The sequence below is a fragment of the Telmatherina bonti genome, assembly GCF_933228915.1.
Source record: "Telmatherina bonti genome assembly, chromosome: 6".
Classification (NCBI taxonomy): Eukaryota; Metazoa; Chordata; class Actinopteri; order Atheriniformes; family Telmatherinidae; genus Telmatherina; species Telmatherina bonti.
The window spans coordinates 36975407-36998707 of NC_136624.1; the positions used below are offsets into that span (position 1 = coordinate 36975407).

Here is a 23301-nt window from a genome sequence, read left to right on the forward strand (position 1 = left end):
ATATATATATATATATATATATATATATATATATATATATATATATATATATTAGGGCTTTGACGATATGCCTACGTTCCGATTCGACTCCAATTATTTGGGTTTAAATTGCAATTCTCGCAATTCTTCAATATTGCTAATTTTTTTGTAGATTAAGAACAAAAAACCTTTTTTTTTTTTTGCTCAACATTTTTCTTGATTTCAATTAGGAAAAAACAACACAGTAGCCAGATTATGATTCTGCTGCTATTATGCCCAAGAAGACAAGTAGAAAGGTCAATAAAAACAATAAAAATCACAAAATTATTATGGATTATTTTTATTTATTTGGGAGGGGGGGGGGGGGGGGAAAGAAATTTTTAACAAAAAAAATCAAATTGTGAAGCAAAAAAAAAATCCAGATTTTTGATTTTTCGATCTGATTTTCCTAATATATGGGTCTTTTTTGTTTGTTTGTTTTTTTTGTTTTGTTAAGCAAATTTTGTTTTCGTCAGGCAGCTGTTATTGATACATTTTAGTGTATTACATATTTAATGGTTAAAATCAAAGCTGCATGTTTTATACGTTTCAGCCAGCAGGTGGTTTTCTTTGCACATGAAGCTTCCAGAAAGGATCCCTCCTCTGAAGCCAGTTTGCTGGAAAGCTTCTATGCTCGATGAAACCTTCATTAATAAAAAGTTCCTTGTGTTCAAACTGCGTATTATTCTGTGTGGGCACATGTAAATCTTCATGATGACAAAGAGTTGGGTTTCTTTTTAGTCTGAAATACAACATAAACTGCTTTTTGTGGTACTGGAAAAAAATGCATTGCGTATCAAACTTCTGAAATTGCTGATAAATGCTAAGTGGTTACCACCAGTTTAACCCACACTACCATCAGGCCTGGACAAGAGCACAGTGTTATCCAGGAATAATAAAAGGCTCCACAGTGTGGTTTCATTCCTAATCACATCATAACACTGCACATGGACTTCTTTCCCAACAATTCTTGTGGATATTGTGGTTTATTGCAGACAAATATGCAATCCAAGGGGAAAACCACTGATGCCAGAAAAACAGTGGACGGATCTGATGTGCTGCTTTTCCAGAGGAGGCTTGAGGACAGGATTCAGCTGTTTGAGAAGGAAAAGGAGATGGAGGGAGATGTGATGAATAAGGTGGTGCCGTCTTGTGTTTAACCTATTTCCAGTAACCTTTATGATGGGTTAATTAAGTTTAATGTCGTCACAACAAAGACTCAACCCTAGAAAAAGATCATATTTGATGTAAATTTGACTTTGTGGTCATGGTTGATGCTAAATTTTGGTTTTCAGTTTGAGTCAAATAACTGAAAGTTATCCTTTGTAATTGCGGTAGGTGTTGGAGGAGATTCAGCGGGAGAGAGAAGATCATTTGCTCTCACAGGCTGACAGCCTGGCCGTGCAAATGGCTACAATCCACTACCAGAAGGCTGAGAGACGGAGCAAAGTTTTAGAGACATCCAGCGCAACGCTCACCCTGCAAAGCCTGTTAATTCAGCAGCTAAGAGAAAGAAAAAACCTGGACAAGCAGGACATGGCTCAGAGCATTCAGAGTCACTGCTTGGTAGGTAGCGCTTGGCCGGAGATTAACCCTTCGCCTTGTAGCGTTTCATCTGAAATGCCAGCACATTTTAAAGATTTTTTTTCCATTCCAACGCTTCCTTTTTCAGTAAATTCAATAAGGAGCTTTATTTTGACTCTGACTGCAGGGCCTAGAAGAGGCAGAGCAGCAGCTTCAGAAGGAGAGGACAGAATTTGACATGTCTCAGTCTGGAAAAGCGTCTCGTAAAACCCACCAAGCAGTTGCTGAGGAAGAGGAAGACCATGAGGAGGAGGATGCATTTCAGCTGGACTCGGAGTGTAGGATGACATCTATCCTCCAGGAAGCTCTCAACAAGTGTGAGCAGGTCATCACACTGGGGACTGAGAGGTGAACCGTCCTGCCATGTTTTTTTTATTTTAGGTTGTAGAGACTCTCTTTTGGGTTGAAAGTATGGAAATGATGCAGTATTTTCAGGTTCCAGGTAATGACCTCCAGCAGTCAAGCCAAGGAGGATTTAAAGGAGCAGATGGAGCTCAAGAGACTTTATGAGAACTGCGACCAGGTCTGATTTTAATATAATTTCTTTTAATTTTTTGGTCAACATCTGTAAAATATTACAAGTAAACGCTGCTGATTAAATGTCTTTTGCTTGCTCTTCATCTCAGGATCTGGAGTTCACATCTCAGCTGGTCAAGCAGAGTCAGGTGTCCACAGATGCTGTCCTGGAGGCCCTGCGCCTCCTCCTTCCAACGCTGCCGGAAAGCGAACTCCTTTCAATCACTGATGCCCTCTGCCCCAAACATCCTGTTTCAGGTTCTGCGGAGCAGGAGCACTTTGGGTAAGAACCAGTTCTTTACTGGCAAACGTCGATGAATTCTTTCATAAGTATGTTAATTTACGACTTATTCATAGAGCCACTGTTGTAGCCGCAATGTTTACCAACTGAAGCCGTGGCCTACACGTGCCTCCTGCTGTTCATAATCATCCAGTCCCAGTCGTCTTCGTTTGAAGAAAAAATAAAAGTTTATTCTTTACTTTCAATATTTACAAAAATATTATCAAATGCTGCTGGATATTAAATCAAACATAGACACGGTAAGAAAACCGTGGGGCTCCACAGTTGGTGAAAAACTAAAACACACAAACCAAACACGTTCTGCCGTCTCAATCCATGACAATCATGTGACTGCTCTTAAAGCTACAGCATGTAATTATCCAAAACAAGAAAACAACTCCCTTTTACTGAAATATTCACCAATATTTACTTGTTGAACACAAGGATTAAAATAAAGTCACATATCTTAAATGAGTTTGCCTCATACAGCCACATTTGTTTGATTTGTCAAGGGGGGAACCTTCCTCTTTTGCAGCTGTTGTCAAACTTTTTCTGACACACTGAAGTGATCAGCAAACTGTTTATTTTCTCCTGCTTAGTCAGTATGCTCTCTGTAGAGAGAGAGAGAGAGAGTGTGTGTGTGTGTGTGTGTGTGTAGCAACAGTTATCAGATCTGGAAACGTGAAACACTCACAGCTCAGACTACGTCACTCCGAGGTAGCACTAATCATTTAGTTTCATTAGAATTCATGGATTCATCTACATCTTGGCTCCTTTTTGGCAAATTTTCTGCAGTTTTCCTAAAAACCTGTTTTGGGTTGAAACTGTGAGTCTTTTATAAAACGTTGAGAAATTTGAAACCTGCTGAAACACACAGTTTATCCACTGTACCGTAATCACTGACTTTACCGGTCACTTGTACTAAATGCACCAACAATCTAGGGCTGCTTGATTATGACAAAAATTCTAATCACGATTATTTTTACTGAAATTGAGATCTCGATTATTTAACACAATTATGCAGTATTTTTAAACAATGCTGAGCGTCGTGGTGTTCTTGACTCCGTGTCGTGCATTATAACCGTCTAATTTAAGGTTCCGAGTTGTTTAATCTGCTTTTACCGCTTATATAGGAACTATTTTACGTTGGCCTCGATGTACGTTTTATACCAAACAACCGCTGTCAGGCTGCAGCACGTTTCTATCACTCAGCTGTTAAAAGACAGCTGATCTGAACCAGCTGATTAACGCGTTGCTATGGTAACGCCCCATAACAGAGGGCTATTACACCGAAACTCACCGAAAAATGTATAGGAAAATAATGCAGCCAGTTGTCACTGATAATGATATAAACTATGTTTAGGTGAACTTCCACAACCTTCTGCAGTTATTCTACATCGACCTGCAGCCGGAGCCGACTGAGACTGGCCGCCTGGGAGTGCTTTAGGACGGGAGAGGCTCCCGCTGCTCCTTCCTTACAGTAACTGCAGAACAATATGTGTCTTCAAGTCAGTCACCAAAACACCAGAAAAGTTTCCAATAACTCCAGTAAAAGCTGCTAGATTTGTCACTTTTAACAAAAAAAGTCTCCAGATTTAGCGAGAAAGTCGGCAAGTTGGCAACAGTGTCTGAATGAAAGCAAAGCGGCTGTGGGAGGAGTTTACAGCACAGCGCTGCAACGCCAGAGACGCTCGATTAGCAGCTGAAGACAGCAGGAGAGGAAACTGCAGAGAGAAAAATAATCACACCCTTTTATTTTTATCATCGTTGAAAACCCAGATTGTACCGAGATTAAAATCCGATTAATCGTCCAGCCCTACAACAATCCTCTATGAGGTAAATAAAGTTTGTACCTTTTAACTATCCTCTTATATTTGTATTAAACAACAGCCGCCCCATGTTTGAACAAATTTAGGTATCCAAAGATTTCACTTTCCAAACTTGAACAAGCTTTGTTTTTTTCCTTCTAAAACTTCTCCTGCTCCTCACACAGATAAAAGATTTTCAGTTCATACACACATTTGATGGCAAGTCTAAACCAGTTTTTTAAATCAGTATGGGAGGTTTCGAACGTAGCCTTTCTGTGTGGAGTTTGCATGTTCTCCCCGTGTACACAGAGGTTCTCTCCGGGTTCTTCTGCTTCCTCTAACTGTCCAAAGACATGCATTTTAAGTTAATTGGTTACTCTAAATTGCCCCTAGGAGGGAGTGTGAGCATGATGGTTGTTCGTCTCTCTATGTGGCCCTGTGATGGACGACCTGACGACCTGTCCCGGATGTACCCTGCTCCTCACCTAATGATTGCTGGAATAGCCTCCCGCTTCCCCAACAACCCGTAATTGGACTAAGCAGAGGTTTATGAAGTAGAAGTAAAAAATAAAGTAGAAGTCCTGCCATGTTTTTGGATCTACCGATGCGTTTAGTACAGGTGTTTTCACCGGCTCATCTACCTGCAGTGGAGCTGAGCTGATTAAATTCACCTGGTTTATTGTTTGGTTGGAACAGCAGCAGGACAGGACTTCTACTTTCTTCTTCACCTCTGGGACGAAGCAGCCATGAAAATGGATGGATGGATCGTACCAACATTACACCATGTTCACTGATATGTGTAATTCCTCAGATATGTTTGGCTAAAGACTTTTCACTGTTTTAAAACTTTTTTAAGTAAACAAATTATTATACCACTAATGCTAGCAAGCTTCCTGGATCCGGACCAATGGCACCTGCAGTGGTGTTTTAACCTAGTTTTACTCCACACTTTAATCCAGATCATCCGCGCCCCACCCCAACCACCCCCTGCAACGGCTATTTTCATCTTCTGGGGCAGCAGCTATCTTTTCATTGCAGTAATTATGCTTGTAGAGGCCATTTATGTGGTTTTGTTTCTTTTATGAGAAATGGTTGTTATATAAATTAAATGATTTTTTGTATTATATTTTAGTATATTCGCTTATGTTACACAGATACATTTTTATTCAATGTTTGTTATTAGCTTTTTGGTGAGTGTGAGAACGGTGAGGTAAGACAGGTCATTTATGTAATGTCGGGGGGGGGGGGGGGGGGGTTGGTGAGACAGGATAAAGTCAGTTGGTGAGACAGGATAAAAAGATTTTTTTGACCACTTTCAGGCGTTTTGTTGGTTTTTCTTAACTGGAAAAAAATGATCCACCTTTATTTTATTTTTTGTTTCAAGAAAAATAAATTATTATTTTCTAAATCCTTTCCCTTTTTATTTTATTTGGGTTTTGGAAGTGCGTACAAAAAGTCCACGCTGCCACTGCCTTTAAAGATAGAGTATGTAAGATTTTCAATATTTTCAAAATAAATTAACTAAAAAAATAACTATAATCATAATTAGATAGTTTTTCCAAACATGTAGGTTCCAGTCTGTCCATATTTGATGCGTTATTAAATTAGAAGCTTAATTAATGACAAAGACCCTTCTTGAATGTTTTCTGACCAGTAAAAAAAAGTACTTTTTTTCCACCAGTAGGGGGAGTATAAGCCCATTTATTGCAGAGCGGCTCTGAGCTACAGCTCACGAGCGATTCCTGCCCTCATTGGAGCTGGCAAGGAAGAGGGGTGAGGGGTGAGTTTTGCTCATTACTGTCAACCTGTGGTCGTTTGTGGAGGTAGCAGTTTTGTGGTTTTGCTCACGACCTGGTGTTTGCTACCTGGTGGTGGAAAGAATCACCTTGAAATCTTACATACTCTGCCTTTAAAAGTAACGTGAAAAAGGCAGGTACAGTGCTTATATGTGTCATTTGTTAATACTTCTATGACTATGCACGTGTCAGTGGTTTTCTTCAGTTTTATTTTACAGAAATAACTCAACTTGAAAAAATGAAAACTTCACAAAAACAACTTCAGATTGTACAGATTTGCAGCATGTGCTCCTGATGGATTACTTTTATAAATCTGTTCTGCATGCCAAGTCCCAAACGTACTATCTGCAGTAATAACACCAAAATATTGTATTCCAGTTTAAAAAATTTTTTTGAATGCTGGGAAAGTCATCCATTAAGTGCATCACACCATGTCTTTGAACTTGCTTTGGTAGTTGATCTGTGGATGTTTTTGTGCACTTATTGTTCCAGTTTCTGTGGTTTGACAGAGTAGTTCTCGACATGATTGAATAAAAAAGCTGCTTGTTGAAAAATACTCCCCCCCCCGCCCCTTCCCCCAAGGCATGATAGAGAGATAAATGATTTTACTGTCATTTAATTTCCCTCTCTTCCTGATGTGCTGGAACACAGTTGTCCATCTCCTGCTGAGTTTGGATTACTTTGCTGATGAATAATGTCTCGAGCATGAGGTCACTTAGGAATCGAGCTGTCTGGCTGAAGTACAAGGGAATGAACGTGCTCTGTCTGGAACAATATGCAACACATGTTTTTCTGGTCTTTTTCAGCTCTTTAGTTTGCAGAGGAGAAATGAACCATTATCAGCAGTAGCCTAACTCTTATTCAGGAGAATTTAGGTGATTGGTGGCGTTCAGCGTAACGTAGAAGGTGTACTTTTCCTTTGATACTTGATCATATCAGTTTATTTGAAATCTTGCAGTGAGCGGAAACACAAAAAAATGTCAGAGCCAGCAACTGTTTAACATATGTGACTGTTCTAAAGAAGAAAATACAGTGATCAAAGCTAACAAAAGCTGACAGAATCAGTGGGATCTCTCCTTTCCCTCCAACATGTTGAAACACACTCTTAAAGGTCCCACATTATGCAAAGCTAGGTGAGTCTGAGATCTTTCCTTTGTGACTTCAGGAAAGTAAAGAAGCACTCCCCTCAGTAGTAGATTCCGCCATTGAACTGCCCCTCAGCTAGCGGAGCCTGTCCTCTAAAATCACCGTGTGGGTACCAGCGACAGCTGCATGGGGCGTGGAGTGACTGCGGACAGACACCACTCATGAACATTAAAAAGATCAAATATACATAAAAACATACATAAAAAACAGCAGATACTGTTGCAATATTTGACAGAACTTTTTTTAACTGGTGTCCTATATCACTTTTTAATGGACACCCTGCAACTAATCAGAATCGAGTATTCACCCAGACCATGATATGATTTTATTTAAAGGTGATTTTTGCTGCTGAAGTATCAGGCTGCATCTCAGTACAAAGACCTGAAGTTTGGCTGATGTTTGTCAAAGATGTGAAAAAAGTCACACTTATGTGAAGGAAAAGTAACGATGCGTAGTGACAGATAGAGCTTATGAAGTTTTACATGAACATGTATTGTTGTTGATGTTTTAAGTTTGCTTTTCTTTGGCCTTGTTTGGAGTAAATATTAGCATAATGTATTTCCTCTGGTGGAGTGGAAAAAGCCTTCTGCTGCGATGTGCAAGTTCAGGTCGGGTGGGGGATGGAGTGTGGGGCGGGCGACCAGGTGTGTCTCAGTCAGATTATTGATTAAAGGGGGAGGAGCCAAGACAGGGTGCCACTTTCAAATTTTGCTAGCTCCCCAACATTAACTTCACCAGCTTTAAGTGGAGTGACAAGTACTGAGATCTCATGACGTGTAAAGTTTCATGTTCACATCATGTTCACATCAGCCTTTTTGATCTGAATCCCCATCCGCTGGCTTTGAAAGTCTGCTTTGTTTGGGAAAATGTGAATGCGTCAAAAGAATTCTGATTTAGATCAAAGAAGCGGACTCGGTCGGCCTACAAACGCAGGTCTCGATCCGTTTCAAGCGGATCAAATACAGGAAGCAGACTACAAAAAAAGTCACTTCCTGCATTTGGTGTAGCATTGCATTGTGGGTAAACATATAGCGATTGTGATATTGCACCTCTGCCTCATCTGGTGTTCATACTGTGTCCATTGTTGCAGTGTATTTCTGCAGTATACTTGCATAAGACACAATAAAAAAAAAATGGGAAAAAAAAGTTTCCAGAACAGTTTTCTTCTTCTTGTCGTCTCTTTTGCTAAATACTAGTGCAGCGCCACCTTTGGTGGGAATGGGGATATATTATTCCAGTGGTTTGGAGCGTGAACAGGATCTCAGTCCACATGGATACACCCCCCTCCAACGGAGCCGAGTCCCCAATCGCACCCAAATGCATCCTGAAATACAAAAGCAGGATTTTTAAAACAGTTTTACACTTTACAGATAATTCTTTGAAAAACAGCCTTGTTGGCTTTTTTGTCAAAAAGTTTTTCTGGGTTATTAATTGATTTTACCAGTTTTTCTTGCTGGATCTTTCTATGAAAGAGATGCATTGTGGTTAGCGTTGTCTACTGCAGGAATCACCAAAATCCAGACCCGGATCTAATAATTCTTGCTCTATTATGATGAAAATTTCAAAGAAATACTGGAAACAGCTATTATTGAAATAATAGCAACTGTGAATGCCCATTTATTGAACTATGCTGAATGTTTGAGATGAAATTGCATAAGTATCAGAAATTGAAAAAAAAGCTCAACTGAAATTTTCTCCAATTGCCCAACATTGGAATTGAACCCATGAACTTCTGTATTAAAGCACACTGACTTACTCACTACACCAGTAGTACACTTAGTTGCACCTTGGAAAAAACGTTGACATTATTTTCAATTGGGATGGGCATGTCTTTGTTTTTCACTTCCAGCAGGGTGTAATTAGCAGGATTGCAAAAACAAGTACAAGGTTCAACTAAACTCCAGTGAAGATGTCAAAGACTTTGTTCAATGTGAAAAACTTTGTTTAATATGTTTAAGATTTATCAAAGTGTTGAAATGTTACAGGGAGCATTGTTGGGACAAATCCTTCATATTTAACTGTGACATTTGCAAATGAATTCCTTTGCTCCTTGCAGTGCGCAGCTGAGACCAATTGTTCCCATTGAGCAGCCTGCAGAACTGCATGCCATCACACAAGCAACAGCTTGTTTAATATGTTAAACGCTGCATTTGAACCTGTGCCTTGTATGTGTACCTGTGTACTGGTGCACAAAATGGACCAATTGCTGAGCTGACTTCCGTTTTGTCCAATCACTGGAGAGGATTTTAACATTTGGCAAAAATGTTAATAACTTGAAAAGTTTACATGTTAGAAGGACCAAAAGTCAAGGCACACATCTCCCGAATGACCTGAACAGTTTGACATTTGAATGGTTGAAGTGAGGCAATGGCTCATGGGCATTCACATTAATATACTTTTTGAAAGGCACAAAGGTTCATATTTCTGACATTTTGTCCAGGTGTGCTGCTGACCTGAACGTCACTCTTCCTGCCAAGCTGAGGGAAGCTGTGGTGCAGAAGAATATGCTGAATATGTCGAGCAGGGTTATGGAAACAGAGAGGTGCGTTCAGCATGTTTTTGTTTTTCTGCTATTTGCCATTTGTTTAAACTACCACCAAGGCTAATTTGTAGATCAATGGTCACCAACGTCATTGACGAATCCCAAATTGAAGTGAAATATGCCTTTCAACAGAGGAGATTTGTGGTTTGGCTGCTGTTAATACATGCATGAGGTAATCACTTGAACACTCCAATCCCACTAACAACAGCTCCTTTGTACTCCAAATCTCGCAGACTCCAGGAAAAGAGGCAAAGTCTGATGGAAAAACTGCTTCCCAGATCCTGTCTCCTGTTTCCAAGAGACGCCGCACCATTGATAGCCGAGGAGAAAGGAAAGCAGGACAGTTTTACCAAACCACAACAGCTTATTTCTAAATCAAGCGTGCCCGCTAAGCCCCAGCAGAGTGACGGAGTGGACGCGGTGAAGGAAGCACTGAGCAGCAGAACAGATGACGACATGACTTCAGCCTCTGCCTGCAGGGCACTGGGCAGCACTGCCACTGGAGAAAGGTTGTTTGTATTTCGGGATCCACCTGAACCACGTGACAGCGTGGATGCCCCTAAAAGAAAAAAGAAGCGGAATTTCCTTAATTTCAAGAAAAGCTCAGTGGCTCCAGCAACCCAGCCATGACTTACTTACGTTGTCTTTTCCAAGTTTAATTATTGTTATTTTATTATAATATATGAAATATGTAAATTCTAATTAAATTGATAGTTTAAATATGTAGCAGAAAAAGTGTATTTTATGTACTTTTCTACATAAATGTAATCTCTGGCTTTGTTTCAAGTAAAGGCAGCTGACTTCATCTTTAACCATTTCTGTCTTCTTGTTTCTGCAGTTTTTTGTTATTTCAACCGTTTACTGAAAACATACAAAAGTTACTTTTAAAAAGTGAAAATGAGTTCAAAGAAGAGAGTTATTGCTTTCATTTGAACGTTTTCACATCCAAATTTAAAGAAGATTTCAGGAATTGTAGCTGCTTGACATGCAGGAATAAAGTTTGTTCTTTTGTTTTTTTTTTTGTTTTTTTTTTTAAAAACATTCTTCAGAAAGGTACCAGAGACATAAAGTGGTCTGGTGGTTGAAAAGAGGTAAGCAATTTGGCTGAATGCAGTAAAAAAAAAAAAAAACATTAAAGTATAAATTAAAAAAAAAAACAGACAAAAGAACACAAGTCCTTCATTTTCAAAATGAAGTTCGTGTTTTTTGTCTTTCACTTTGCAACCAGGTGTTTTTAATTTATTGTAGATAAAACTGGAAGACAAAGAACAAGTAAACAGAAATGATTACAAAGGTAATCCATTCTTCCACAGGCTCCACATTTCAGTCCTTATCTGTTCTGCAGTTTTCACCATGTATTCAGAACAAATAATAGTTATAATTAATCCTGTTATTTTTTGATCTTTACATATGAAACCTTTACTTTGCACATTTGTATTTTTATACAAAAAAAACAACTATTTTTCCGATTATTTTCACATTTTTTTCCTCTTTTAATGACCGCAGATGAAGCTCCCACGTGAAATTTGCCTGTTTAAACATTGTTTTAAAATCTTACTATATGTATTGACCAGTCAGTAAAACTAGAAAGAAAAACAATCCCTGACCATGGCTGAAATCTGTGGCTCTGCAGGCAGCAGGATAACATCAGTCCTTTTGTCTGATTTGCGCTCCTGCGGATGTTTCTCTGCGCTCCGCAGCGTTTTTACGTCATCTTCCGTGGTTCTTAAAACCACTCCATCCTAAAGAAATGCACCAGTCTCCCTCTGCCCTTCTTGAACGACTGCACCAGCAGTTGGACCCGTAGAGCTGAGCGGAGGAGTGTTGCCGACATGCGGCTGGGACTCGCAGCGCTCGTGTGCTTCTTCAGCTTTGTGCGTCAAACGGATTGCGCACCTCCGACCTGCTACTCCAGAGCTCTCGACCTGAGCAAAGAAATCATGACTCTTCTGGATAAAATCCACACTTACCATCGCACCGTATGTTATTTAAGTTTATTCCACTTTACTTTTTCTGGAATTTAATCTAATAATAATCTTGTTTGTTTGGCCGCAGAAATCCTGCGCAGAAGTTCTTCCTACAATCTTCCTTGATGTGCATGTAAGTTTGACATAAACTGTGTGATACAGGTCTCTTAAAATACTTATGGAGACTGTTGTCTTTCTTTATTTTTGTTATTCTTTTGTGTAATATTAGAAGTAGTAGAAGTGAAACTATAGTTAATTGTACATTTAATCAAACGGGTCTTTGCTGATGGGCACCTGTTGTTTTCATGTTTTGGATTCCCAATCGGATGAATTACTGGTTGCAGTTTGCAAACTGTGACTTTTGATGAAGGAAATCTCTGATAAGGAATAACAACAAGAAAACTATAGCTACGTACACCGACTGCTTTAAAATCCTGTTCTCTGTCTAGAACTCGTGCATCACCAACAAGCTTCGTGACTTTCTCTATGTGGTGCTGAACCATCCCAGCCAGGACTGCAAGGACCGACCCAGGATGGTCATGCTGAGGCGGAAAATGCAGAATTTGTACACCATCATAACCAAAATTTGTTATCGGGTAAGAGTTTCCCTGCTTGTGATGCATCATGTCCACTGCAGTGGATGCCCATTTAAAGGCTGTTTTTCTACAACATTCATAGACAAGAAGGATAAATTTACAATTTGGACATATCAGTAGACATCAGAGTCCCCCAACACATTGTTTATTCCTCAGTGAGTGGCAGAGTAAAGAAAATTTTCAGATAAACACATAGAATGAATAAAAAGTCAAATAATATTAAAGACAAAGAAAAGTTTCTCTGTACAGGTCTAAAGAAGTGAAATATTGTATGTGAAAATGTGGTATTGTTTTTGTTATTTTTTTAAATAATGCATGTATCAGAAGTTTCACCACAGGATCTGCGTTTGTGAACTGGAGCAACTTGACCACATACACGTTTTTCTTTTCTCTGCAGGACTTGGTGTTTTTCATAGATGACTGTGATGCTATTGATACTGGACGCAGCACCCCCCACTTTGCAGAAGACAGGCTCCAGTTACTGCAAGAAGAGAGATGAGCAGCACTCAAAGCAGATGAAAGAGTCACACTGAGCTCCAGCATACATAAAAATCTACAGCTGCAAAATGTAGAACAGTAACACGTGTACCATTCATCACCAATGCTTCCATTCTTTCACATGCAATGTTAGCACATCATGCGCACACAGTAGCTTGCCCTACTGGCTGGTTTAGCTACAGACTCATGTTAGTGGACATGTGTGGTTACATTCCAGCAAGGAGAGCAGAACTTTCCACAGGAAATTTGCAGAATGCCAACCATGCCGATGGAAACCTTATAATAATAAACCAATAAGAGATGTTTGTGAGCTGGGTTTAAGCGCTGCTTACATAGCAGGGCTAATCAAAGGTTTATGTGTCATTAAGAGAAATATGTTATGTTACCATGAACTTTAGTTGGAGTAAATTATCCTAAAGAAGTACTAGAAGGTGTCCTGTAAACATCTGGGGTTAAACATGGTGGTTGAAAATGTTATGCAAGAAATAAATGTCCTAAAGTCACATTTAGCAGGACAGCATGTTCCCTCTGGATGTCCCTGTGTAGTTTTAAACCAAACAAGCTGTGCTGCTGCTGGGTGAAATTTAAGCTCCTGTGTAACAAAAAATAAAACCATCATACAAACAAGAAACATGTTTTTCTTTAGTGATACAATCAATACACAACAATGCTTTAAATGTAATAAACCTTTTTATTTTTGTTTCAGCTCTTATACATGTTGTTTTCTTTACAAGTGTCATAATCATTAAGCAAGTACTTATTAATTTACTACATTGAGACAGTTTGTTTTTGTTTGTTTTTTTATGTTAAAAAATTAGGCAAATTTGTATGTTGAGCAAACGCTGGCAAAGTGTCAAGACCTTCTACAAGCCTAATTAAATACGTGGTTATGCCTTTAAATGTGATTTACTTTTTCCTCCAAGTTAAAATGGCTTTTACACAAGACAGACACTGTCCTTAGACACATACATTAGAGAAAGTACAACTTTTTCTGCCTATAAGCAGTTGTATTTTATTTTAACCGTTTTATATTCCTGTTATAATTTAGGAGAAAGACTACAGATTGAAGTCATGGACTTTGCTGCCCTCTGTTGCTCCAACTGGAGTTACTACATGGACAAACAGACTGAAAGTGTTCTGATAAACATTTCCCAGAATGTGTCTTCTAAATATGCATGAACATTGTGGGGACTTAGGGATTTCGGTGAGTTATGTTTCTCTCTGGCATAATGTTGATGTTGGTCCTCAAAAATGCTGTTTATTCTAAAGCACTGACATAGAAAATAGTAGAAATGCTATTTTCTCCAAGCAAGGCGATGCTGCATTGCACATCATAACAAATGAACGTTCATACATCTACAATAGCTTCTTTAATACGACATTTTCGAAAACTCAACAGAACATGCTGTTGCTTATTGCAGAAGGAGCAACAAAATAAGTGGCTGCTATGCTAACAGTTGTCTAATATTGATCATATAAACATACAAACACAGCTTATTTGTTTCTAAATGAATTGCAAAATGGGTTTAGTTCAACATCCATTAAATGAATGAACAGGTGCTCATCCTGCTGAAATCTGCGTGTTTGGTAGCGTTTCTGCCCTTAAAGGTACAGTACGTTCCTTATTAGGCTTTTTATTAGCAAAAGTCAAGTATCAAGTTAATAAATACGCATTTTATTGAAGTCAAATTACAATCGCATACAAATGAAAGCGTTTTCGTGGCTTAAGAATAGGTTTTAGAAAACCACCATAGAGCATCGCCACCTTTATATACGGAACCCAAAACGGGACAAACTTGTTACATGACGCGTTTTAGCTGTTGCTGTTGGGGAAGGAGGGAAGACAAGCCAAGAAGACTGTGGATAATTCAACCTGCTGTTTTCTATTGGAATGGATGACCATTCATACTTTTTGGCCCGCAAGAGGGAAGAAAAAATAGCCAAGAAAAGAAAAAGAAATAACTGGAACAAAAAGGAGAATCTGCATGGTTTTTTTTCATGGAGTCTTTAGTACTGATACAGAGGTTGCAGCTTTCTGCTGGACAGGTAAGTTAATGCAACCTAACAGTGAAGTTTATTTTTGCATAATGTTAGAAACAGGGCAGGAAGTCCAGCAGCTACTTTATTCTCCCGTTTGAGTCGCATCATTTACTGTTACTTGCTGTATAAAACGACAGAGATGCTAATTTGTTAGTTAGCAGTAGAAAAGCTCTGTTGCAACCATTTTCAGTCTCTGTTACTCTTCACAGAAATCATACCAGCCTTAACTGCCTCTTCATCTTTGTCTTCCTCTTCATTGCCTTTAGATCAGATGATCTCTGAGTCTGTAGGTCTGAAAAACTATTTCACAGGATGAAATTAGCCATTAACAGTAGCTTGGTACCAAACACATGGAGGGCAGATTGTAACTTATTGGCACCAATAACAAAGCAGGGTTATGTATAGTTTGTACTTTATCACCAACTTGTCCAAGATGTTGACATTTTCACATTTATGACTCTCCATGGCTTCCGTAGCGGTAAGAAGGCACTTAAACTGTTAAAAGGGAGTTTTTTCTTTCCCACTGTTGCCAGTGTGCTTCCTCAGGATGAGAGATTGAGTTGGACCCTCCAACTCAATCTGTTGGTTTCCATATATAGGCTATTATGAATTGACATTCATTATGTTTTTTTTCTCTCTGTAAAGCATCTTGAGATGGCATTGCCGTGATTTGATGCTATATAAATAAAGTTGAATTGAACTGAACTGCGAGGCTCCAGAGAGCAATGCTTGTTGTTTGCATTCAGGAAGCAAACCACTAGATGGGAGTAATTCTCACACTGTGCTGATGTAAAGGCTTACAGCAACATGGAGGTTGCTTTGCATCTTTGCTATTTTCAGTATTTACAGCAGACCGTATTACTGAGTTAAGCAACATACATTGTGATGTCTTTGTACATTACAGATCTCTGTAAAGCATCTGTTTTTTTTTTTGTTTTGTTTTTTTTGGTGGTATAACCTCTAGTAGCCTACCTAAGTAGTGCAGTTGATCTTGCATATAAATTACGAGAGAGTATAAACTATTTGGCTTCCTGCATATCCAGATATTTATAAAGAAACCCGGTAAATTAAACACCAGCCTCTTTTCTGCTTTAAGAGGGACTGGCATGAAGGCTCTCTGTACTGTAGGGAATCAAGTAATCAAGGTGTGATAAAATTAATGGCCAAGTCTACAGGCAGGGCGAAGGTATTAGGATTTTATTCTAGGACCTGAGATCTCAGAACCCATTTTCTAAACAACATTATTAATATGTTTGTCTCATAGTAAGGGGGTGTCCAACGCCGGTCCTCGAGTGCCACTGTCCTGCAGGTTTCTGATGTATCCCTGCTCCAACACACCTGGCTTCCACTAAATGGATCCAACAGCCAATGAAGTTCTGCACAGTGACTGATTAGTTTGAGTCAGGTGTGTTGGAGCAGGGACACATGGAAAACCTGCAGGATCATGGCCCGCAAGGACCAGAGCTGGACACTCCTGTCCAAATAAATGCCCATCTTTGACACTTTTTTAAAAAAAACCAGAACCTCTGAAGTAAAATCGACTGTCATTTGTAGCATGTTTACCCTTAAACATCATACGTTTAGTTTGAGGTACGTTCAGAAGGAGCCTTCCAGTCGGGCAGGTCAGATTGAGGTGTGTTTCTGGTATGATCACTAACGTACCCTGCAAAGCTATTTAAAGAACCAAACAAAAAAACAAAAAAAACAAAAAAAAACCCCAAAAAACTCCAGAGAGAATATTTTATTCATTAAGCAACTTTATTTTAAGTGATTTTAACAGGTATGTTTTTATCCCAATCTCACTTGGTAAAGTAATTTTCTTACATCTATTTTAGGTGTCATGCTGGTGCCATGCATGTGTATTTGGATCAGATGTAATGCATGATTACTATATTTTTGTGACATGTCATGTTTTTTATCACACTTAGTAGTGTGCAGACCCCAGGAGGAGCAGCTACAACCTTAGTGTCAGCGAAAGTTTTAACTTAGTTTTAACTGCCATTTTTACTGGTTTAAAACTAAATATACAAACTAAAATTTATAAATACACTCAGATGAATTATTCATTTGCGTTGATATTTCTTACATTTCTGAGCCTCTTAACTACCTGGATACGGCTAAAACAGGGGCAGCTCGGTCCTATGAGGTCGGAATCCAGCAGGTTTCCCATGTATTCCTGCTTCAACACACCTGAATCAAATTTAATGGATCTAACAGCCTATCAGGTTCTGCAAAAAGACTTATTCATTTGAGTCAGCTGTGTTGGAGCAGGGATACATAGAAAACCTGCTGGACCCAGTCGTGTGATCTAGTTGAATACCCCTGGGCAAGAAGGTTACGAAACCATTTGCCAAGGCGAAGCGAGAAAACCATGAAAAAGTTGTACTTTAACTTTAAATTGGGGGTTGTTGCTGCTTTTTGTCAAACAAATTAAAACTGAAATTATTAAACTGTTTGTTAAATGCTGAGCTACATTTCTGAACTTTGTGCAACAGAAATAAACAGTGTTGCATCTGCAGCCTACTGAACAAGTTGTAGGTGTGCTTTAGGAGCACTAGCATTGAAGGGGTTAAATTTATCTGCGATGTTGTGCGTTCCAGTCAACATTCATCCAACTGCTTTTTGTCAGATGAGCCTTGAGTGATTATCTTGTGGTAAAGCTATGTGGTGCTGGCAACACAAACTTGTTTGACAACTTCTTGGCTCTTTGGAGGCGTAGCTGAGCCACCAGACAGTTTTACATTTAATGGAGGTAACAATCAAAATGTCACAATGTTTGTTTTATATCGCTGGATTATTTATCCACCGACTCTGCGTGTCTGAACACGTTTATAAAAGATCTGATTGATCTGTCTATCTGTGCAAACAAGCTTTTCCTTCTACAAATTGCACCTTGCATGTTAGCAAATTTGCTTCCAAAGCAGCCACAGTTCCTGCTGCAGCTTTGCTCTTTTTGCTGTTGAATGTTGGAAGTTTTGCTGAAATGCTGGATATCACAGAAAAATATCCTGCATGAGGCTTCATTAGCATCCACAACTTTGCAGCCGGCCACATTTCACAGGACTTGTGGATGATAGAAGAGTGAGAGTTGATGTGGTAACTCTGGGTGGGATCGATGCTGTGGTTCCAGCATGTGAAAAGTGCACAGTTCCAGGATGAGGATCATCAGGGGTCTCTTTGACTTTTACTTCGGTTGGTAAAACATCCTGTTCGTGGTCTAACAGGAGGTGATTCCAGTTGTCCAGGAGTAAACTGCTCCATCAATGCCATGATTGCTTCAGCCTGGGTACAAAGCTACTTCTAACCATACTAGTACAAGCTCTTCTATCGCATTGTGTGTATTTTGTGACACTATACTTAATACCAAATTTTAGGATTTTGGAATTTATTTATTTCTCTGAGGGGAAGGTATCTGCAAACTGTGATGTTTTCTCATTCCAAAGCAAGGCCAAGATGTGATCCAATATGTGTTTATCTATAAAAACAACCTGCAGCTAAAACATGGGAAGAAGATCACATCATAATCCACAATAAATCTGGATCCAGTTGTTCTTTTTTTTTTTTTTGTCATCAAATCTGAGCTAAGCTAATAAACCTTCAGTCCCACCATCCTTTGAAGAATACTAATCATTTTAAAACCACTTAGCAATCTGATGTTTAATTACAGTTTGACTCATGCGGCAATAAGCATATTTGTCTTTGTGCCAAGGATCAAGTTCTAGCTTCTGAAAGCCTCAAAGCTAATTAACCCTGCAAAACCGAAATTGTTAGTCAGCACCATGTGGCTTGTTAGGCAACCTGCCCACTGTGGGGTTATAAAGCTTAATTGCTGTTCTTATTAATCATGATTATAAAGCCATGCAATGCACCTTCTTTTAATGCAAAACGAGAGCAGAACATTTAAACTGCAGGCAGCCAGGTAATTGAACAATTTTATGTTCAGTGACGCTGCACTAAAGACGCGAAACTCTGCTCAGGAAAAGAAAAGAAAAAAAAATCAGCTCCAGCCTGGAGGTGACAGTAATCATTCTCTGCTCCGTTGTGATGTGTTCTTTACAAATTTCCTTGTAAAGAACACATCACAAGCCCATTTACATTAAAGGATCTGTGATGCATTTTGTGATTCCGATTAGTTTATGGGGTTTTCAGGCAATTTTCCATCACATTTACCACTTTTATAGCATTTTAAAAGAAATGTTGTTTCATTAGTGCTCATTAAAAAGTGCTTTCCTCCCTTGATTTCCAAAAGATGGCTGGCACACCTAACACGCTATTTGTAATAATTATGCTTCTCAGTAAATTTACTTTTGGACTGAGGCTGTTATATAGTAAACCCAGTCGTCCCCCGCCCCCCCCCCAGTCTGCAGTAAATGCATCCTATAAAGTTGTTTTTACAGGTTGAGGTAATCAGGACACTATAGAGGACTTTTTATATTGTTCAGCTTTGGTAAATTAATTAATTGTTTAACAGACAATGACTTGGTTGTGATCTTTTGAACCCCTAGTGTTGAGAACACCCCAAACTTTGATGACACTGCTGCCCTCTAGTGGACTTACTGTCAAAACCTGCAAGTTTACAGACAAGAAGGCTGTGGAACAGACTTAACATGATGATGATAGTGTGCAGCTAACTGTGCACGAGAATGTACCTCCTATATCTCATGTTTGTTTATTTTCCAGGTCAAAACGTGGGATTATCTATTAAATATTATTCAGTGTTTGTGAGGATTGTAAGCAACGCAGAGGAGATGATGCATGACGAAGGCGCAGCTGATCTAAAAAAAAAAAAAAAACAAGCTCATCCTAACTCTTCATCCTCCAGAGCAGGTAGTGCGCGCAGGTGAGTTCAACTTTTTGTAACCACAGAATACACACCTAAAGCTGCACACCCACCATCCAAGTGCCAGTGGACTTTGCACATAACCGCATACTCATAAATATAAAATTACTTGCATCATGGCTCCTACAATGCTGAAGAGAGAGAAAGGCAGTAATATTTTTTCTTTTCATTTTGTTTTCTTATGAACATCTCCTGCAGAAGTTTGCTGCGGAACCATAACAACTCACCAATGACCCATTTATCCAGACCACAGCTTTTATTTGTCTTAAATATTGACAACCAACACTTTAAAAAAAGAAAAAGGGGGAGGGGGAACATGCACTGTAATGTTCTTGTAAATTCCTGCACATGAGAACATCTGGTTCTCTGCAGGAGGCTGCTTTTTTATTTTTTATTTTATTCTTGCTTTTATTGCTCTTTTTGGTAGAGACATCCACAAAGAAATTGGTGATGATGGCTTTCTTTTAGCTCTGCTTTTTAACATACATGTATTATGAGGCCAAGACTTCCTGCTGAATTGTACAAACCTAAATGCAAGAACGTGTGTCATTAATTCTTTTATTAATTTATAAAGCAGACGTCACAGAAACACACAAGACGAGCCACATTATTCAGGAATATCAATTTATATACTAAATATTTCTAAATTTTCTTCTTTTTTTCACCTTTGATCGTGAAAAAAAATACAACAAAATGGAGCGAAAATGCTCATATCACCACATGTCAACGTTTGATCCAGCAGATTAAAAAATATTTTATAGTGATTTTATATTCCAGCATGGAGCACTGGGGCCCCTTAAATTGCCAAGCAGGTTACCTCAGAGGATATGTGATCACTGTCCTTCATGACTGTAGATCATACATTAAAGAATGGAAAAAACCATCTCAGTGTGTTTTCATAAGCGCAAACTTGATGCCTTTTTTATTAAAGTGGTGAAGAAGGTGACTTATGTTAATCCGCCTGTGAACAGAAGGTGGTGGTGTGGGATCTGTCAGAAAGTTGGGCTGCACACTCAGGATTCCACTTGAAAATACTGTAATAAACAGCAACAAAGCTTAATCCAATACAGAATTTATATGCAAGACTTACCTTGACTCAGAGTTAATGTTAAAACCATCAAATCTAATCAAATATCCAGTTTCTTGGTGACTTTTCCTCATTTGTCCAGACTTGGCGCATCTAAAAATGACTTTTTTAAATTAAATGTTTTTCAACATGTCAGTTAAATATTGTTGCAAAATAAAAAAAATAAAAAAAACTCAAAGAAAACTAAAAAGTGTCACCAAGAGGATTAAAACCAATTTTTTAAAGATGATGGGATGATGTGCGATGAAAGCAACAACATGAAACATTTAAAGACAAACAGGAAAACGCTGCAGGCCATGAAACGTAAATAAAGGTTAAATGCCTCCTCATTCATAATCATTTATTCAATCTAATAACCCATTTGCCTCTCTTGGGGATCAAGAGGTTTTTGCTACGGAGTCTAAAAAGCCTCCTGTGATCTTTTGGATGATATAAACAAGTGACTTTTGTTTTGCATTTGGCCCCGGGCAAGATAGAGAGCAGGATGGGGGGGGGCAAAAGAATGAAAGAGTTGAGAAGAAAAGACCGATCCCCTTTGGCTCCTTTGTGTCAAGTTTCTCTTCTTTTCAGGTAGAGCATTCATCCGTGTGATTTCCAGGCATTGTCAGGGATTATGTATTAATTCATGCAGCAGATAAAATGAAGCTGAGAGCAGAAAAAATAAAATTCCAACTCGGAAGGAAAACCTTTTAAATGAACAAACTTTGGGAAAAGCTTCTTGTGGGAATTGAGCCAGCTTCTTTTTTTTTTGTGGGGGGGGGACATCAGCTTGTCAGAGCTGCAGAGGAGGAAATGGCAGCGAGCTGCAGGAGAAGTGCTGCCCGTCCCAGTCCCCCGTTGACATTTTAGGAATGATAAAAGTTCCGCCTTGCCTGGAGCTACAGCCTCGCTGGAGCCGGCCTCTGTCTGCGGCAGATTGCCTTTGCTCATTACAGCAATTATTTTACTCCAGTTTAACCCCGGCCTGAATGGCAGGAAAGTCCAGAGAAAGCCTTTTAAAACTGCCGTGGAGTGGCCTGTAATCCCCCCCCCCCCCTCTATCTGATCCCTCTTTTCTCATTTAACTCTTCCTGATGACAGAAAATGACTTCAAGTTTAGGTTCTGATTTTTTTCCCCTTAATAATATTCATAAAGTAGAAGCAGGTAAATGGCTCCTGCCACCCCCCCCCCCCCCCCCCCCCGCCCCCCCCCCCCCCCCCATTTTAACAAAGCGGTGTCAGTGGGCTCAGTTTACACCCTAAACACACATAATGACACTCCAGCGGGCTGTTTACGAGGAACTTGGTCCACAGAGGCAATCTCCAATATTTATCGGTTCGTTTTGAAGTCAGCAAAACGACCCCCCCCACCCCCCACCCCCACCTCCATCTCCACCCTTTAAACTCTTCTGGCGCCAACAAAAATCTGGGCTAGTTGTCTTGAAGCAATAGGTGACAGCTGTGGCAATACATTCCACCAAATAACATGTGACAAGTTTAAACTCACAGCGCACGCGGCGGCAGCGAAATGCCCACATGCGCGTGCGCACGTGGTGCCACGGACTCAGCAGCAGTTACACAAACCTCTGGGCCTTTTTCATAAAATCACGATGACTGAAGGATTGTTGCAGCTTTCATCCTTGTTTTATCATTTCTCCTGATTTTTTAATGACTCCTAATAATTTTACGGTTAATCTAAAAATATGTGCTTAAGTTTGAACAATAAAACAAACATCAACCTAAATAAACAAAAAAAAGTCGTGAAGCTTTCCTTAAATTCACATCAAATATTTTTAAAAACCTTTTTTCCCTTGTAAAATCAAATATTTAACAAATGTCAGTCAAAACGAACAGTCTTCATGAAAAAGAATAAAACAATTTATTGTTAAGTTATGTCACAAATATATTCATAATATAAATGAGGATATTTTTCAAATATACATTATTTTACAGTACACATTTCCCTTCCGAAGGGAATCAATCCGACAACAGACAGTGCTGTCATAAAAACAAATGCTGCAGTTCTCAAAGAGGACACATTTAAATGGGTTTAAAAAACCCGCGATGGTTGTGCATTGATATAAATGTCAAAAGGGAAAAAGAGGGAGAGAAAGTATGGATTTTGTTTTGTGACAGCGGCCCATTGAAGCCCTTATTGCCTGACCAAGACGTTTGTTGTTGGAATAGTCTGAAAATGAGCCCTATTTCTTTCACCTTACTGTCCATACTTCTCTCTCGCTACAAGTTTCCACCTCCAAAACGTCCATCTTCAAGTCATTTAGTCTCAATGTCTCCATCTTTCTCTAAAGCGAGACTTTCTTTATTTTAGTTTTTAAGACTTTAGATTAAATGACCAACAAAGCTGGATTCTTTTTGCAGTGTGTGAACTTACTGGCGAGGTCAAGAGAAGTGGACTAACTTCAAGGTCCTCAGAAGGGGGTCTCTTAGGAGTCTTCATCCCCCTGACCAGATGTGACACTGAGCTCCCCTCTGGGAAGTTGCTTGCAGTGTCACCTCAGCGGTCCGGAGGGGGCCCTTCTCTGACGGGGCCTTCACAGAGTAGTCCTTGTGTCTGTCCCGCGGTCCCTCATCCTGCAGCCCCCG

The 23301-nt window shown here is 39.3% G+C and overlaps 2 protein-coding genes across 2 annotated transcripts in view; both read left to right on the top strand.

Annotated features, from left to right (window-relative positions):
* The window catches only part of LOC306756637 (limbin-like), a 23529-nt gene extending 13127 nt beyond the window's left edge, over positions 1-10402 (top strand). Inside the window, exons 17-23 of the mRNA XM_079241453.1 lie at positions 1014-1157; positions 1357-1584; positions 1730-1950; positions 2038-2125; positions 2229-2401; positions 9589-9690; positions 9924-10402. Coding sequence (XP_079097579.1) covers positions 1014-1157; positions 1357-1584; positions 1730-1950; positions 2038-2125; positions 2229-2401; positions 9589-9690; positions 9924-10320 — 1353 coding nt within the window. The 3' untranslated portion in view covers positions 10321-10402. The remainder of the gene's footprint in view (positions 1-1013; positions 1158-1356; positions 1585-1729; positions 1951-2037; positions 2126-2228; positions 2402-9588; positions 9691-9923) is intronic.
* Positions 10403-11460: 1058 nt separating this feature from the next.
* Positions 11461-13358, top strand: LOC306757534 (cytokine-like protein 1). The gene is made up of 4 exons (XM_079242616.1): positions 11461-11669; positions 11746-11790; positions 12107-12253; positions 12651-13358. The coding sequence occupies exons 1-4, from the start codon at positions 11523-11525 to the stop codon at positions 12750-12752; spliced, it is 441 nt and encodes a 146-aa protein (XP_079098742.1). The 5' UTR covers positions 11461-11522; the 3' UTR covers positions 12753-13358.
* The last annotated feature ends 9943 nt before the right edge of the window (positions 13359-23301 follow it).